This window comes from Cavia porcellus, unplaced genomic scaffold (assembly GCF_034190915.1).
Source record: "Cavia porcellus strain 051 isolate PalLab524CR breed Dunkin Hartley unplaced genomic scaffold, mCavPor4.1 scaffold_27, whole genome shotgun sequence".
NCBI classification, from domain to species: Eukaryota; Metazoa; Chordata; class Mammalia; order Rodentia; family Caviidae; genus Cavia; species Cavia porcellus.
Genome location: NW_026947510.1, coordinates 560,700 through 575,966, shown reverse-complemented (window position 1 = coordinate 575,966; position 15,267 = coordinate 560,700). Strand labels below are relative to the sequence as shown.

Sequence of the window (15,267 nt, the reverse complement as noted above, 5' to 3'; positions counted from 1 at the left end):
AGATCTGACACCACCGGCTCCAAAGATAATCCCAAAGGCTGTGGACTAGGTTTTCAGCACCCTACTCCAATCCATCCCAATTCTCACTTCCGGCTTTTTATTGAAGCCACAAGTTCAGAAGACCGGTCGGTGGTCCAGGCAGGTAGGGACGCCTAAAAGATCCTTCTCCGCGCAGGAAGGGAACTAGATCCAGGCTTCCAGCTTCCTAGATGTCGCCCTCAGAGTCGATGTGGACCCTAGTGTCCAAGCTCTTCTCTGTAGGCGCGCCCTCCAGCCTTGGGGCACGATTCCCATCCTCTGCCTCTCCATCTCCCTGGAATTTTCCACTGCAGCTGCCTCTGCTCGCAGACGCCCCTCCCTGGGCAAAATTCCAGGCTCCCTCCGCCTCCCCTTCCCTAATCACACCTCATTCCCACCCCCAGCTCTGAGGCCCAGCCCACAGTCCGGCCCACACTCCAAACTAACCCGGGTGGTCCCAGTTGGAGAAATGGGAAACCAGACCCCTTAGGAAAGAGGGTCCCAGTTTCCCCCTTGGGCTGGGGAGAAAGGACAGTAGGAGGGGGTGGTCCCCTGTGGGGGGGAGTGGCCCTCCTCACATCCCCATATAAGGCAGGGCAAGCAGTTTCGCTCTGGATTGGCTGATTCAAATGAGCATTCCACCTGGCAACAGGGTTTCTATTGGTTCTCAGGAAAAACAGGAGGAAGGTAGATGGAGGTTGTTGGTGGCGGTGATGGGATGGGGAGGGGAGTGGAGGTGACCCGAGTGGGGGGCAGTTACCAGGGCAACAGGGTAAGAGCCCAGCAGGGTGTCTGAGACAGCAGGCGGGGTTGGAAGGTGGAACAGAGGGAAAAGGAAAAGAGCCGGAGGGAGAGTAAAGAGACAGACCTGGAGGGAGACTGGAGACTGCGAGGAGGGTAGCAAAGGTGGGGGGAAAGGGAGCTAAATGAAGCAGGAGAGGTGCGCAGAGATGGAGACCGTGCGAGATTTCTGAAGACATCCATCAGGGAGTCAGAGACAGCGTGAGAGAGGGAAATGGAAAGACCTCAGGGAAAAGATGAACTGAATCAATCCTGCAAGGAAAACCCTAGGTGCGGCCCCAAGATTTCTGAGGAAACCAAGACTGAGAAATTGATGGAAGAATCTGAGGGGAAAATTGAAAGTGTGTCTATACCAAAGGACCAAAAGATGATGTCCTTAAGCACTTAAATACCAAATGTATGGGTCAACAATGTATGTCTTTATTATGAAAATAAATTCAAAAGTCTAAGCGTAACACTACCAACGTCGAAATACATGTCGGAATTCTCTAGATCCCAGCCTTCCTTTAATACACAGTCCAAACCTATCCTTTTTTTGAACCCCCAAGATGTTGAGATGACACTGGGGCTGGCAGCTCCAGGCCTGGACCCGTATTACATCTGCAAAGGAGGCCAGCATATGGAAAGAGGCTAGGAACAAGGCAGCAGCAGAAAGCAAAGCAAAGCAAGGAAAATGTGAAAAAGAGGCCAGCAAGGGGACTTGAGGGAAGTCAGGGATCTAGGGTCAGGTGTCCATCTGGGAGCGATAGGAAAGCAGGCGATGGGGTCTCCAGAAGCACAGAAGAGGTGTTTCAGGATGGGGGGCATAGACGGCTGGAAGGGAAGGTCTGGGTCCCATGAAGGAAGAAGGATGCGGAGAAAGAGAAGGGCCAGGCAAAGAAAAGTGAGGCGAGGGCGAAGGTGGAAGATGGGGAGAGGTGGAGAAGAGCAAAGGACGCTGGATCCCTCGATCGCACAGAAGAGCCAGGAGGGGAGCAACCCGCAAGGGTCACAGATGCCAGCTTCATCGGGATCAAGAAGGCCAGAGTTGCCCTTTCCGCGCTCCCATTCCTTCCTCCTCGAGGCCACCCCGAGAATGTGGCTGAAGGGTGAGAGGGGAAGTCCAGCGCGATGCATGTGGAAGTAGCTCCGCAAGCCTCTTCCTCTCCTTTCAGCTTTTGGTTTCTCCTATACCTGCCCTGCCTCTTACATCTGCTCCCCCACCCGCTCCACCCCTTGGCAAAACCTCAGGTCTCTTAGGGGTCAGCAGGATTCTGGCCACCTCCCCAGTCCACCCAGCAGCCAGACTCCACCTCGCAGGCGGTAGGTGGGGATTTGGAGGTGTCTCTGCACAGGAGCCCCACCCCTTCCCGCCTCCCGCCCCGCTCCCCTCCCGCGCACTGCCATCCTCCTATCCCCACCTCTCCAGCTCCCGCTCGCCCCCTCCCCGCGCCTGCCTTCCGCTCCCGCCGCCCCACCCCTGGGAAGCCCCTCCCGTCGGGCAGCGCTGCCTTATAAGCGGGTTCCCGGCCCGGGGGCGGCAGCGGCTGGTCGGCGGCAGCTCTGCGGTGCGGGGGCGGCGAGCCCAGAACCAAGTGAGCCTCCGCGGCCCGGACGCGCCGGCCACCGCCCGCCTCGCCCCCGCCCTCCCGGCCGCAGCCCTGCGGGTCCCGCGCCGGACCCGCCCCCGCCCCACCCGCGCGCTTCGCCGCCTCTTCCAAGACCCAGCTCGCTGAGCGGTCGCCGCCGCTGCTGCTGCTGTCGCTGTCGCTCTCGTTGTCGCCGCCGCGCCAGCTTCCGGCCGCGGCCCCCTCCGCCGTCCAGGGCTCCTCCGTCTCGGCCCCGGGACCTCGGCTCCCCGCCAGCCCCGGCCCGGCCCCGGCCCCCGGCACCATGTCGGAGAAGAGCGTGGAGGCAGCGGCCGAGCTGAGCGCCAAGGTACGGACCAGGGCGCGGCGGCGGCGGCGGCGGTGCGGTTCCGGGCTCGGCGCTTGCTCCGGCCTCTGTCGCCTCCGACGGCCCGGCGCGGCCCTCGCGCCCCGGCCAGGCGGACCCTACTCCGCCCTCCCCCCGCCGCCCCACACGGCCCGGCCCGGCCCGGCGCCGCCGATCCGTCGCGCGGCCCGCTCCAGCGCCCTCTAGCTGCCCGCACGGGCCTCCGCCCCTCCCTGCCCGCCGCCAGTAGCCCGTCGGAGGAGGTCTCCTCGCCCGCCTGCCCTCCGACCTCGCTAAGCGGGATGCGAGCCGCGGGTGTAAACAGGGCCCTCCCCTTGCAGCTCGGCGGCTCCCACCTCCCTCCTGGGACGCCTGCCCCCTGCTCTCCCTTCTGCCCGTCCATCACCATCCTTTCCCTCTCTACACTTGGGCTTTCAATTTTCTTTTCTCTCCATCATCCCCCCACCCCGAGACTCCTGAATTCCTAAAAATGAAGCGGGGTCGGGAATGGCTGTCAAGAAAGCCGAGGCTAGGCGCGCGTGGCCTGGCATCGAGAGAGGTCTGGCCTTCCCTCTCAGCTCCTTTCCCAGCCTGATCCCTTTGCCCTTGCCTCTGTCGAAGCCAGCCCTCCTCTAATTTCCCCAGGGAACTCGCGGAGTGTCGCCTTGGGAAATTAATGCGGCCAGGCTTTGGGGGCTGGGAATCGGACTTGGGGATTGCAGAGGAGCCACACACAGTTCTGGAGGCCTGCGAAGTAACCAGGGAGCCAATGGGGATGAGAGGCAGTGGGGCCCTGTGTGAGAGCTGACAAGGTGTGCCATGCGGCCTCTGGTGGGCTGTGCGGTGGCATGTGACTTCACTGAGTAGGTGTCTTTGTATGTCTAAAATCCGGTGAGTGTGTGAGACTGGCCGTGGCAGTTACATGTGTGCATGTGGAGATGGAGATGTTCTGGAGCCATGTTGCTGCTTTGTGAGTGCCAAGTGGCTTTGCTATGTGATCTTGTGCTGGCTCGAGAGGGTGCCAGGATGCCAAACACCCGGCCATGTGGCTCCAGATCGCGTGGGTGCTCCTCTGTCGCTGTGTGGCTCATCATAGCCTGTGGCACTGTTTGTTCCCTCATCGAGGCCAGAGAGCTGCTGAGCACAAGGCCTAGGGCCCAGGTCACATACCCCCTGCAAAGGGATCATGGAAGGACAGTGACCAGAGGACTGGACAGGGGAGGAGAGGGCCCGGCCCCTTGGACTTTGGTCTCTGGTACTCTCGCTCCCCACCTCCCTCCATCAGACCAGATGGGAAAGTTGGCCAGGGCCATACAGACGTGGTGCTGGACCAGAGTGAAGCTCACTTAGTTGACTTCAAGCCCAAAATGTAGGGGAAAGCCCACCGGGTGGAACTGCCAAGACTACCTGTGCCCAAGAAACAAAGACAGCAAGATGAGATGAAGTAGAAGCCTAGGTAGAGTGAGAGGGTTAAATGTTTTGTGCTCCTCTTGAAGTTAGAAGGGAATTGAGTGCTTCCAAGACCACTTGGCCACCAGCCCCTTTCCCACCCTAGTCCTGTTCCAGAAAGCCACACCCTCCACTGCATGCTGCTCACACACACCAAACTTCCTCCACCTGGAGTCAGGTGCACAGTCTGCACACCATCACCAGATCAGATCACACAGGACACCTACGGTACTTGCCAATCAGCAGAGTGGGAAGACAACCAGAGACTGCCACAGAATGCCTGTGGTGTGCAGAGGGGAAACCCATGTGAGTGGCTCCCTTTGCCAGATTAGACGAGGGCAGCTAGTGTGTGTCTGCTGGGATCTTGGTTTGAAGGAGAGGGATGTATGTGGTGGTGGGGACTCTGGACAGGTGCTTCCCATCTACCTTCCCATTTCCCCAGACACAGACCTTGTACATTGCTCTCTCTGCCCACCTAGTCTGATACTCTTTCCCTCGATTCCCTTCCTTCTTTTACCCTACCTGGCTTCCATTTCTCCTGGATGACCATTTCTCTTTCTGGATACCAAGGTGTATACCTCAGGAGAAGGACTGACTGGAGCTGTTTGGGGATTGAGATGGTTTAGCTGGGCCAGCTTGCCAGGGCCCAGTGTACTTGGATGTTCTCCTATTCCTGAGATGTTTGGCCAGTAAAACATTGAGGCTTAGGGAGGTGAGGGAGACCACCAGAAACAAAGGCCTTAGAAGCTCAAGGGGAAGCTGGGAGGGTTGCCCAAGAGAGAGAGGACTCAGGAAAAGGCCCCAGAGGTAGACAAAAGGCAGAGCGGGCAGGCAGAGGCGGAGGGACATGAAGTGGGTGGGGCATTGAGGCCGCTTGCAGATGAAGGGGATTTGCTTTACTGAGCTGAACTCTTCAGCCAGACAGGTTGGAAGAATTTGACAGGGTAGGAATGAGTTACCCTAGCTGCCTGCTCGGCTTTTCTCGTTTCTCCTCACCCTGTGGGTTGTAAGGAAGGAGTCTCATGTTAATCCCTCTGTGGTCCTAACGTCAAGACCTGGGACCTCTGTTCTAGAGGTACTACACACTGCACACCTCTAAGCTTCCTCAGAGAGGGAGAGAAACTGCTGGAGGGAATCAAGGGCTGCCTGGCATTGTGGTGAGAGAAAGGTGACTTATTTCTTCCCTATAGGACCTGAAGGAGAAGAAGGAGAAGGTGGAGGAGAAGGCAAGCCGGAAAGAGAGAAAGAAAGAAGTGGTGGAGGTATGGAGGGCTTGGGGGAGATGCTCATACCTGCCTGTCTTTCCTCCCCAGTGTCTCATCCTTCATCACCTTCCTGGGGTTTGAGTCCTGCCTTGCCCTTGACCCCTCCCATCTTTACTGTCCCACTGTGGAGTTCCCTTTCAAGTTCTTTAGTCACCCAATGGGTGAGGGCACATAGCCACCCTGATACCATTCCCTTTCCTGATCCCCACAGGAAGAAGAGAATGGCGCTGAGGAAGAAGAGGAGGAAACTGCCGAGGATGGAGAGGAGGAGGACGAAGGGGATGAAGAAGGTGGGGAGGGGCAGGGACATCTGGGCTGAAAAGTTGGGGCTTACAGGAGCAGAGTCAGGGTGGGTTTGAAGACCCTGAAGCGCAGGGCTGAGGGTGACCACAGGGGGTCTCTGCCGGAGCTCCTGCTCTTCTCCAATGATCCATTTCTGGCTCCTCAGATGAGGAAGAAGAAGAAGAGGATGATGAAGGGCCCGCACTGAAGAGAGCTGCCGAAGAGGAGGTTTGGGCTGGGTTGTTCGCCTGAGGGTCACCAGGGATGCAGCAGGGCTGGGCACCTGATAGATTTGGACCCAGATCCCTGTGATAGCACCGGTGGGGGCTGGAACAGGCCTGCTGGGACTGGGTGATCCCCTCTGTTTTTACAGCTACCCAAACTCTGTCCTTCTCCACAGGATGAAGCAGATCCGAAGCGGCAGAAGACAGAAAATGGGGCATCGGCATGAGTCCCCCATCAAGGGGCTAGGGTGGGAGGCCCTTTGGGTCTGGAGGCGGGGACGGGAACAGACCAGTACAGCCAACTGTCACCTGGCTTCTTGCTCTGGACCCTGCCCCAGAGCTGCCACCCTCTTCTTTCTCCTCAGCCCTCTCATTTCCACTGCTCTGGACACTGCCCTGCCCTCACTCTGCCATCCATTCACCTCTTGAGCTCCCCAGCCCCCACACTCTTCCTTGTTCTTTTCTTCTGTCCCTCACTCAACCCACCCATCCCTTTCCCCTCTGCTCCTTGCATCCCCCAACCTCACATCCTATCCATCCTTCTCCTGCCTGATCCCTGGGTCTCCCTCAGATCCCTTCCTCTCAGACAGCGCCAGGCCGGGGTAGGGCTGGGGTTGGGGTAGGGCCAGGGTTGGGGCCGAGCCCCACAGCTGCCTCCCTCCCCTCCCCTTTTTGTATAATTTAATAAAGAAATGGTCGCGCTTCTGTTTTTAACCTGTGTCCTGCTTTCCGGGGATCCACTCAGTGCAAGGAAAAGGTGGAGAGGAAGGAGGGAGGCTGACTTCACACCTGAGATTCAGAAAGTTACAGCCAACCTTCCAGAGGTGGATTTGGAACCCAGCTCTTGAGAGAGAGCTGACCTGTGTTCCTGTTTTGGGTTCTTGGGGATGCTCCTCCCCAGTAACACACTTCCCTGCTAACCCACACGAGATCTAGACACTGCTGAGCCCAGTGGAAAGCTACCAGCTCTATTGTGCTGAACCAGGCAAACAGAAACAGCCTTAGAAACAGGAAGTCCTGCCCCTGGTGTGGGACAGACTGGTAGGCCTGGGTCTCACCCTTCTGGGATCTGCCAGAAGAGCCTGGCAAAGAAGATGCCTTCTGCCTGACATTCAGGAAGCAAGCTCCTCTGACAAAGTGAACCCTGGGGTTTCTTGTTCCCAGGCCTGTCTCCTTGTCCTCTGCTCTTCAGCTCTCCCTGCTGGGCTCCTGGGCTGGACTAGAGAGCAAGCGCTGGCTTTCAGTGTCATGCTTTATTCAAATAGCCTTCTATTGGATTTGACTTGCTCCAGGATTTCCCCCCAACCAAATTTGTGTTACCCTTTGCCCTCATTACAGAACATTATAAGAACATTGTAAGAACATTGGAGAAAACTGGAGAGGGGAGAGGCACCCACAGTCGATACTGTTAAGTAACCAGGAGAGACCCTTAATTTACCCAGGGTCAAACTAAACCTCAGGGGGCTGGGTATTTAGCTCAGTGGCATAAGCTCCTGCCTTGTAAGTGTGTGGTCATGAGTTCGATCCCCGGTACTGATAAAAAAAAGACAAAAAAAAAAAAAAAGCCCACAGTTTTTGTCTTCATACTCCCTAGCCATGGTAAACTAACATCTTTGAGCCTCAGTTTCCCCATCTGAACAATGTACAGAATCATTAGATTTCATAAGTTAACCATAACGTAGTGTCCAGTATGGTGTTTAGTACAGAACACGCAAGTTTCCTTGTCATGTAACTTGCTCTACCCACTCCACCTTGGCATCCCTTTGCTCAGGTCTATGTTGGGTGCAGTGCAGCTTTCTACCCACGCTGACCCAGGAGCCACACAGACCACTGGGCAGTGGGTAGTCGGAGCTACAGGGAGAGGAAGCACTAAGAGGTTAGGGAACAAGGGAAGAGAGGAGTACAGGAAGGCGTCTGGCATGTTGGCACCAGGAAACCAATTTAGAAATGGGCAAGTAGGTAGCTGGGGCAGAAATGGTTGGCAGGGGAGGGAAAGTGCAGAGCAGGGAAGGGGAGAGGAGAGGGCGGTGGGGAGACCCAGGTCTGAGGAAGTAAACAAGGAGACTGCCACCACAGAGGTGGAGGGTGCCGCTGCTGGGAATCAGCCCCCTCAGACTTTCCACTGCGAAGTGAAACCATGAGCCCGGGTGTGTGTGGGGGGGCAGTGTGGAGGGGAAGTGGGGAAGGTGGAGGGAGACATAAGGACGGGCCAGGGCCCTGGAGCAGCAGAGCAGCATCCAGCTCCCAAACAGCCGCCTTGCCTCCAGCCTGCTGTCTGCTGTACCCTGCCCGGTCCCCAGGGTGCCCCAGCCCCTGCTGCCTGGATTCCAGCCTCCATCACTGGTCCTTCCCATTTTCTCTCCAGGCCTCCCAAGGGGGGCTCCCCTTTCCTCTAGATCTTCTCTTTCCATTGCTCTCTTTGCAGAACTTTTCTTTAGTCCCCCATCCCCTTGCTGACCTCCCTCTGGGGGACTCAGCCTGGCCCACGCCACAGGGGAGATGGGGCAGACTCAGTTCCTGGGCTTGGTGCTTCTGCAACTGCTGTGGGTGGCTCCAGGTAAGGTGAGGGTGGGGGGTAGGGTGCCCTTTCAACTCAAGGGAGGGGTCATCAGAGATCTCTGTGGCCTCAATGATCCCATGGTCTTCAGCTCTGTGTTGGAGTCAGGGGCGATTTTTCCATCGCTAAAGCCTCTCCTCAGTTTCCCCTCTTGGCAGGGAATGGAAGGACACCCAAGTCCTTTTTTGTCCAGTTTCTCCCTTGGGAAGCACTGAGGTCTTTCTGTAGCCCCGTCTCTTGGCTCATGGCTCCTTCCTTGGCCTCTCTTCCTGCAGTGAAGGCTCCAGTGCCTGAGAAAGAGGTCACAGTGGTGTGGGCTCAGGAGGGAGCTCCTGCCCAGCTCCCCTGCAGCCCCACACTCCCCCTTCAGGATTCTAGCCTTCTGCGAAGAGGAGGGGTCACTTGGCAGCATCAACCAGACAGGTATGCACCCCAAACCTGGCAATAGGTCCTCCCAAATCCAGCACTAAGGGCATCTGGACACACCCTACTTCCCACTGTTCAAGCCTGCCCTGTACCCTCCTCTGTGGGGTCCATCCCCACCAGTCAGTGACCGTCCTCCCTTCCCCTTCCCCTGCAGCCTGTCCCTCACACCTGCATCCCCTAGCAGGCAACCTCATCAGCAGTGCCTGTTGCCAGCCCAAAGGCAGAGGCCATAGAATGGTGGTGGGGATGACCTGTGGTCTAGGAATCCCTCGGGAGGGTGGCTAGTGTGTTCTCAAAGTGGGGATGCACTGCTTCTTCTCTGGGACTTCTCACCCCTCGAAGTTCTCAATTCCATTCTCTCCTCTGCCCAGGGACCCAGCAGCTCCCGATCCCGCTCGGCCCTGGAACCTTGGCCCTCGAAAGGAGGAGGCACAGGCCCCACAGCGCTACACAGTGCTGAGCATGGCCCCCGGGGGCCTGCGCAGCGGGCGGCTCCCCCTGCAGCCGCGAGTGCAGTTGGACGAGCGCGGCCTCCAGCGAGGGGATTTCTCCCTGTGGTTGCGCCCAGCGCTGAGCGCCGACAGCGGCGAGTACCACGCCGCCGTGCGCCTCCTCCGGGACCGCACGCTCTTCTGCCGGCTCCGTCTGCGCGTGGGCCAGGCCTCGAGTAGGTGGGCGGGACAGGGACAGGGACAGGGACAGGGACGCGGATCGGGGGCTGGAGGCCGGGCCCTCCCATTCCCAGGGAGGCAGGGAGAGCTGCTGCCTCCACTGAGCCCTAGTCGCTGCCTGAGAGTCCCCAGGAAGGGGTGGTAGAAGGTCTCCGGAGGAGCACTGGTATGGGGGAGGGCTGTGGAGAGGCTGTGTCACCCTCTTAACCCCACCTCCACCCCTCCCCACAGCGGGCGGGGGTGGTGGTGCCTGGTGGAGGTGGAGGGGATAGGAGAGAGGGCTGGGGCTGAAGTGCTTCATTGCAGGTCTGTGCTCAGGGTGGTGGGCTTAGTAGGGGTCTGGAGAAAGGGAGGCACCAAGTGAACCAGAGACAAGGGGCAGAGGAGAGCAGTCTGGAACTCTCAGGGCGCTCAGCTGGAGGGGACGATGTAGGGAGGAGAAGACAAATGGCCTCCAGCTTGGTTGGTGATTGTGTTGGGGTTGATGGAGATTTCCTTGTCTCTGCCCAGTGACGGCCAGCCCTACAGGACCTCTCAAGACCTCTGACTGGGTCATCTTGAACTGCTCCTTCAGCCGTCCGGACCGTCCAATCTCTGTCCACTGGTTCCGGGGTCCAGGCCATGTCCCTGTCCAGGAGTCCTCACATCACCACTCAGTGGAAAGCTTTCTCTTCCTGCCCCAAGTCAGCCCCTTGGACTCTGGGATCTGGGGTTGCATTCTTACTTACAGAGATGGTTTCAAAGTTCGGATCACACACAACCTCACTGTTCGGGGTAACTCCCCTCATCTGCTTTTATACTTGACCACAACCTTTTCCTGCCCCCCATCTCCTCTCTGACTCATGGGTCCCTGAACTAAGTTCTTAGAAACTAGCGTCACCCCTGGGTGCTTTGGGCCTCAGTCCGTGTATGACCCCTTCCTTCCCTTTGCAGGCAGCTTTTGGCATTGTCTTCCCTTCCAGGTTTCCCCTTGGCCATCTGGCCTAACTCGCTAGCCTTGAGTCTGCCAGCCCGGCCCGTTCGGTCCCCTGTGGGTCTCTGAGTGTCCTCAGTTCACACATCTTCTTCTACTCCTTCTCGCTCTTCACAGCCCCCATTTCCTTCACTTTTGCTTCCGTCAGGGACACAATCCTCAGCCCCTGGGTATCTTCTCACTAACACTGTGGCCCCACTGCATACCCCTTCGACTTTAACTTTGGGTTCTCTTTCTTCTCCAGGTCCAGAGCCCCCAGCTCCTTTGATGGTATATGCTGGAGCAGGCTACAGGGCAGAGTTACCATGTCATCTGCCTCCTGGTGTGACAACCCAATCTTCCCTCATGGCCATGTGGGCCCCTCCTGGTGGAGGCCCAGAAATCTCAGTGGCTGGAGACAATGGCAACTTCACCCTTCGACTAGAGGCTGTGACCCTAGCCCAGGCTGGGACCTACACCTGCCGTATCCATCTACAAGGGCAGCAGCTCAGTGCCATGGTCACTTTGGCAGTCATCACAGGTCAGCACCAGGTGGGAAAGGAGCAGCTCCTGTCCCAGCAGAGCAAGGACAGCATGGCAAGTTTGATTGGTTAAAGCCTGTGCAAATCTACCCTATGGTCCCAGGCCACTGGGCACAAGTCCTAGCCTCTTTTCTCAGTCCTGTGATAACTGAAACTGAAAAATCTCCCTTGACTCACAGAATAAGTGTTCTACTCTTCTCTAAGGGACTCCCCTGCTCTGAGTTGGTGGGAGGGTCTGACAAGTTAGAAGGGGAGGTTGGCAAAAATTTGAATGTTTCAAAAGAGGTGGAATAGATTTCTAGGATTCGTGTCTGTTTTGGAGCCAAGGTTTGGATTAAAGTTGCAGGAAGTGGCCTGGATTTGGAAGGAGTTAATAAATCAGTCCATGGTCAGCAAATATTTACTGAGCAAGGGTTTTCGAAGACAGTATAAAACAAACACAGAAAAAAAAATTACTCAAAGTGTGTGTTCATTGATCAGTGATTATCAGTCATGACAGTTTAACTACATTGGCAGTGTTCCCCTGAGGTCACTGAACAGTAGCATCACATAGTAGGTGCTTAATAAGGTACCCTGGCTACATGAATAAATGAATAAGCTAACAAATAATCCTGAATGCAATCCTGACTTTCTACCTGCTTCCTGAATATCTCTATTAGACTACTCCTTAGCCTCATCCTGGACCCTACCATTCCTTATACCAGTCCTCTTGGTGATTTAGCCTGTTATTTACACTGTTGGAATCTCAGTGCCCCATATCCTGGCCCCCTCTTTTCCGGAATCCATTTGGTCACCAAAGTTCACTTATTCTTCCTTTCTAGTAGCTTCTAAATTCAATGGAAGAGAGTTATCCCTGTTTTACAAAAAAAGAATGTTCTCAAAATCACACAGCAGGAAATGTCAGACTCCAGGACTAAACTATGGAATCTGTGTCACTAAATTTCTTTCCTGTCTCCACAGGCCATGTCTAGGCCAATGCACTTCATCACTTGTCTCCTCCTATCCCCTAATCTATCACTAAACAGCTTGGAGAATGTTCTGTCTCTAGATCAATGGGTTGGTTCAATGTCCTCTAAATATGCAGAAAGGGAGATGAGATGCATCCAGTGTCAGCACAAGCAGAAGGCACTGATGCAAACCAGATCATGGAAGGAGGAAAACTGCAAAGTATATCAGAATCCAGCTCTTTCTTGTAAGCAGGCAGTCATGAGTTCGATCCCCGGTACCGATAAAAAGGAAAAAGACAAAAAAAAAAAAAAAGAATCCAACTCTTTTAAGTGAGACTGTGGGTCTGAGAATTTAGGAGAAAGGAATGTAAAAGAATCTGCAGTAACATTTCTTCTGTGGTCTTCAGAGCTAGTTTGAATGTGAACAGTGTCCTGAAGAGCTTGGAATGTTTTGGAGCAGGTGAGCAACTTGACCAGAGCATTGTCGTGTTAAGATTAATTTAGGTCCAGCATGCTGATGCACACATGTAATCCCAGCACTCTGGCTGAGGAGGTAGGACAAGTTCAAGGCCAGTGTGAGCAATTTAACAAGACTGTCTCAAGACAAAAATTAGAAAAATGACTGGAAATGTAGCTCAGTGGTAAGTGCCCCTGATTTTGGTCCCCAACAAAAAGATTAATTTGGTCATGACCTGATTTCCTCTCAGCCTTACCCACTCAGAACTCCGGTGGAATAGGAGACTTGGGGCTGAACCTGTGGGAACAAACAAGGGTGTCAGGACTCCAAAGGATCTCCCTCTATTTTTTTTTTTTTTCAGTGACTCCCAAGTCCTCTGGGTTACCCAGATCCCTGGGGAGGCTGCTATGTGAGGTGACCCCAGCATCTGGACATGAGCACTTTGTGTGGAGCCCCCTGGACAGGAGATCCACAAGGAACAGTTACCCAGGACCCTGGCTGGAGATGCCTGCGGCCAAACTCTTTTCCCAGCCCTGGCAGTGCCAGGTGCATCAAGGGAAGAGACTTATCGGAGCAGCGATGTATGTCCCAGAGTCTAGCCCAGGTCTGAGACCCCCAAATGCCAAACCCCCAACTCCGAAGCAATTTAGTCATCTTCGTCTCCCTTTCAGACCCCATCCCAGTCACTTGCCCACCTGCCGAGCTCTTTTCATTGTCTTAGGGATCTTATCTCAATCTCCTTTTAGGCCTGACCCAATATGAACATTATTTAGCTGAAGGATGTTGGACAAGTCCCTTAAATTGTCTGGACCCCTTTGCATCTGTCAAGTAAAGGGCAGTGGCATCCATCCCTGAGTTATGCTTAATTGTTTCTGTGCTTTCTCCATAGATGCCCAGCGCTCAGAGAGAGCCCTCAGGGCAGGCCAAATCCCTCTCTTTGTCATCCTGGGTACCCTCTCATTCCTTCTTTTGGTGACTGGAGCATTAGGCTTTCACCTTTGGAAAAGACAGGTGAGCCAGAGATATATCTCTTACCCCCTGACTTCCTTCCCTTGGGTCCTCAGAGTGGGTCTGGTATCTCTTTGTCAGGAAAGATGATCAAGGAGGGCCCTGGACTCATGATCAGAGCCCATCCTCATAGGGTTCTGCATTTCAGGGTCCTTCCGTATCTGGGAAGGGGTTGAGAAGACCCTGGACCAAACAGACATGATAGGCTTAGTATCTTTCCTGTTCCTCTTCCCTTCATCCTTCCCCCGTCACCATCTTCTTCCATGTCTCCTACAGTGGAGATCTAGAAGATTTTCTGCCTTGGAGTTTGGGATTCGCCCTCCTCAGGCTCAGAGCAAGATCGAGGAGGTGGAACAGGAAGCAGACCTGGAGACAGAGACAGAGCAGGAGCCGGAGCTTGAGCCGGAGCTGGAGCCGGAGCCCGAGCCCGAGCTGGAGCCTGGGCAGCTCTGACCTGGAGAGAAGGCAGCGCAGATCTTAGTAGCTCAGCCCCAATAAACCCCGTCAGCAACAAACCTCCGTCTGGCTCTTTCTTGTGCAGTGAAGGTGCTTGTCTCTCCCAGCCTCTGGGGGCTCCCTTTTTCCACTCCAGCTTCCTAACCTACTTTCCTCAGCCAGTCTTCCTCAGCTTCCCCTTTTCTGTTTCTGGCTTCTTTGTTTCTCCCTGTCTTTCTCCTGCTTGCTCTCCCTGGATAATCATTTTCCTAAAGCTCCACAAAGCTGTTCTCTTGGACCTCAGCAGCCCCCTTCTCCACCTTTCCACCCGCACTGTGCTGGCTGCCCTGGTTTCCTTTATGTTTTTGTCCCTCTGGCTCAGCCCATGCCTAGTTGCCCTTCAGCACTGGTGCTCAGCCCCTGGGGTTTGCAGCAGACCTCCCACATTTGCACGCGTGTGCATGCGCACCCCCCCCCCCACACACACACACAGCCGCATGCACACTGGAGCCCTGTGTCAAGTCCTGCGGGAGATCTGGACTTACCAACTTTCTGGGCAGCTGGCGAGGCTCCTGTATGCCCCGCCCCCACATTCCTCCTCCTCTCCCCCACCCCCGCCACTTTTCTAATCACAGGCGTGAGAACACACTGCCACCCGGTGGTCACTGCTTGTTATGCCCCATTGGAGGTCCCTGGGCGGGTGATGGCATCTGCATATCTTACCCCACACAGATCTTTGGTATGGGAAGGTACTTGCCTTTGCGGTGTGCACACTGTGTGCAGTGTGTGAGTGTGCACTGAGCAGCTGTCACATGTCCTGTGCACCCTGCAGGAGAGGGACTGAACAATGCATGCTTCGAGAGACACAGTGCCCGTCCTGGCAAGGTTACAATCCAAGTCTGACAAAGTGGAGGGCGCTGAACAAAGCCCACAGGCAGGAAGAGAAGCAGCCAGCAAGGCGGCTGGCTACTACTGAGGCTCTCAGAGTCAGGAGTTCTGCCTTCTTGTTCTGCTGTTGTGATTGATACTAATCTCCCTGAGCCTCAGTTTCCCCACCTATTAAATAGGGTACTTGCCAGGCACAGGGACATATACCTATTGTCCTAGTGATGTGAGAGGCCAAGGCAGGATTCCTTGAGTTCAGGAGTTCAGAGCCAGCCTAAGCTATGTAGCACAACCAGTCTAAAAAGTAAATAAATGAAAATAACCCACTGAAGTAAGTTATTGTCAATACGAGATGATAGAAGGAGGGCTTTGATAGCTGTGAGTGCTCTGGTTGTGTATTTACCTGATTATCCATTAGTAAAGAAGAAAGCAGC

General features: G+C 55.4%; 3 protein-coding genes and 2 long non-coding RNA genes across 5 annotated transcripts; 3 read left to right on the top strand and 2 right to left on the bottom strand.

Moving 5' to 3' along the window:
* Nucleotides 1–1,879: 1,879 nt before the first annotated feature.
* Nucleotides 1,880–2,737, top strand: LOC134473457 (max-binding protein MNT-like). Its single transcript, XM_063237626.1, has 2 exons — nt 1,880–1,907; nt 2,050–2,737. Exons 1-2 carry the CDS (start codon nt 1,895–1,897, stop codon nt 2,532–2,534), a joined length of 498 nt encoding a protein of 165 aa, XP_063093696.1. The 5' UTR covers nt 1,880–1,894; the 3' UTR covers nt 2,535–2,737.
* Ptms (parathymosin) lies at nt 2,473–6,667 on the top strand. Its single transcript, XM_063237627.1, has 5 exons — nt 2,473–2,736; nt 5,373–5,444; nt 5,659–5,737; nt 5,896–5,957; nt 6,130–6,667. The coding sequence occupies exons 1-5, from the start codon at nt 2,692–2,694 to the stop codon at nt 6,178–6,180; spliced, it is 309 nt and encodes a 102-aa protein (XP_063093697.1). The 5' UTR covers nt 2,473–2,691; the 3' UTR covers nt 6,181–6,667.
* Nucleotides 6,668–7,191: 524 nt separating this feature from the next.
* LOC134473458 (uncharacterized) lies at nt 7,192–9,432 on the bottom strand. The gene is made up of 2 exons (XR_010043657.1): nt 9,270–9,432; nt 7,192–8,800 (listed from the first exon to the last, which is right to left on the bottom strand). It is a non-coding gene; the product is annotated as an uncharacterized LOC134473458 (long non-coding RNA).
* Nucleotides 8,370–14,028, top strand: Lag3 (lymphocyte activating 3). Its single transcript, XM_013145125.3, has 8 exons — nt 8,370–8,510; nt 8,786–8,933; nt 9,308–9,603; nt 10,118–10,381; nt 10,825–11,100; nt 12,867–13,109; nt 13,395–13,516; nt 13,790–14,028. The coding sequence occupies exons 1-8, from the start codon at nt 8,453–8,455 to the stop codon at nt 13,964–13,966; spliced, it is 1,584 nt and encodes a 527-aa protein (XP_013000579.1). The 5' UTR covers nt 8,370–8,452; the 3' UTR covers nt 13,967–14,028.
* On the bottom strand, nt 11,484–13,792 carry LOC106026091 (uncharacterized). Its single transcript, XR_001199728.3, has 2 exons — nt 13,541–13,792; nt 11,484–12,802 (listed from the first exon to the last, which is right to left on the bottom strand). It is a non-coding gene; the product is annotated as an uncharacterized LOC106026091 (long non-coding RNA).
* Nucleotides 14,029–15,267: the final 1,239 nt, after the last annotated feature.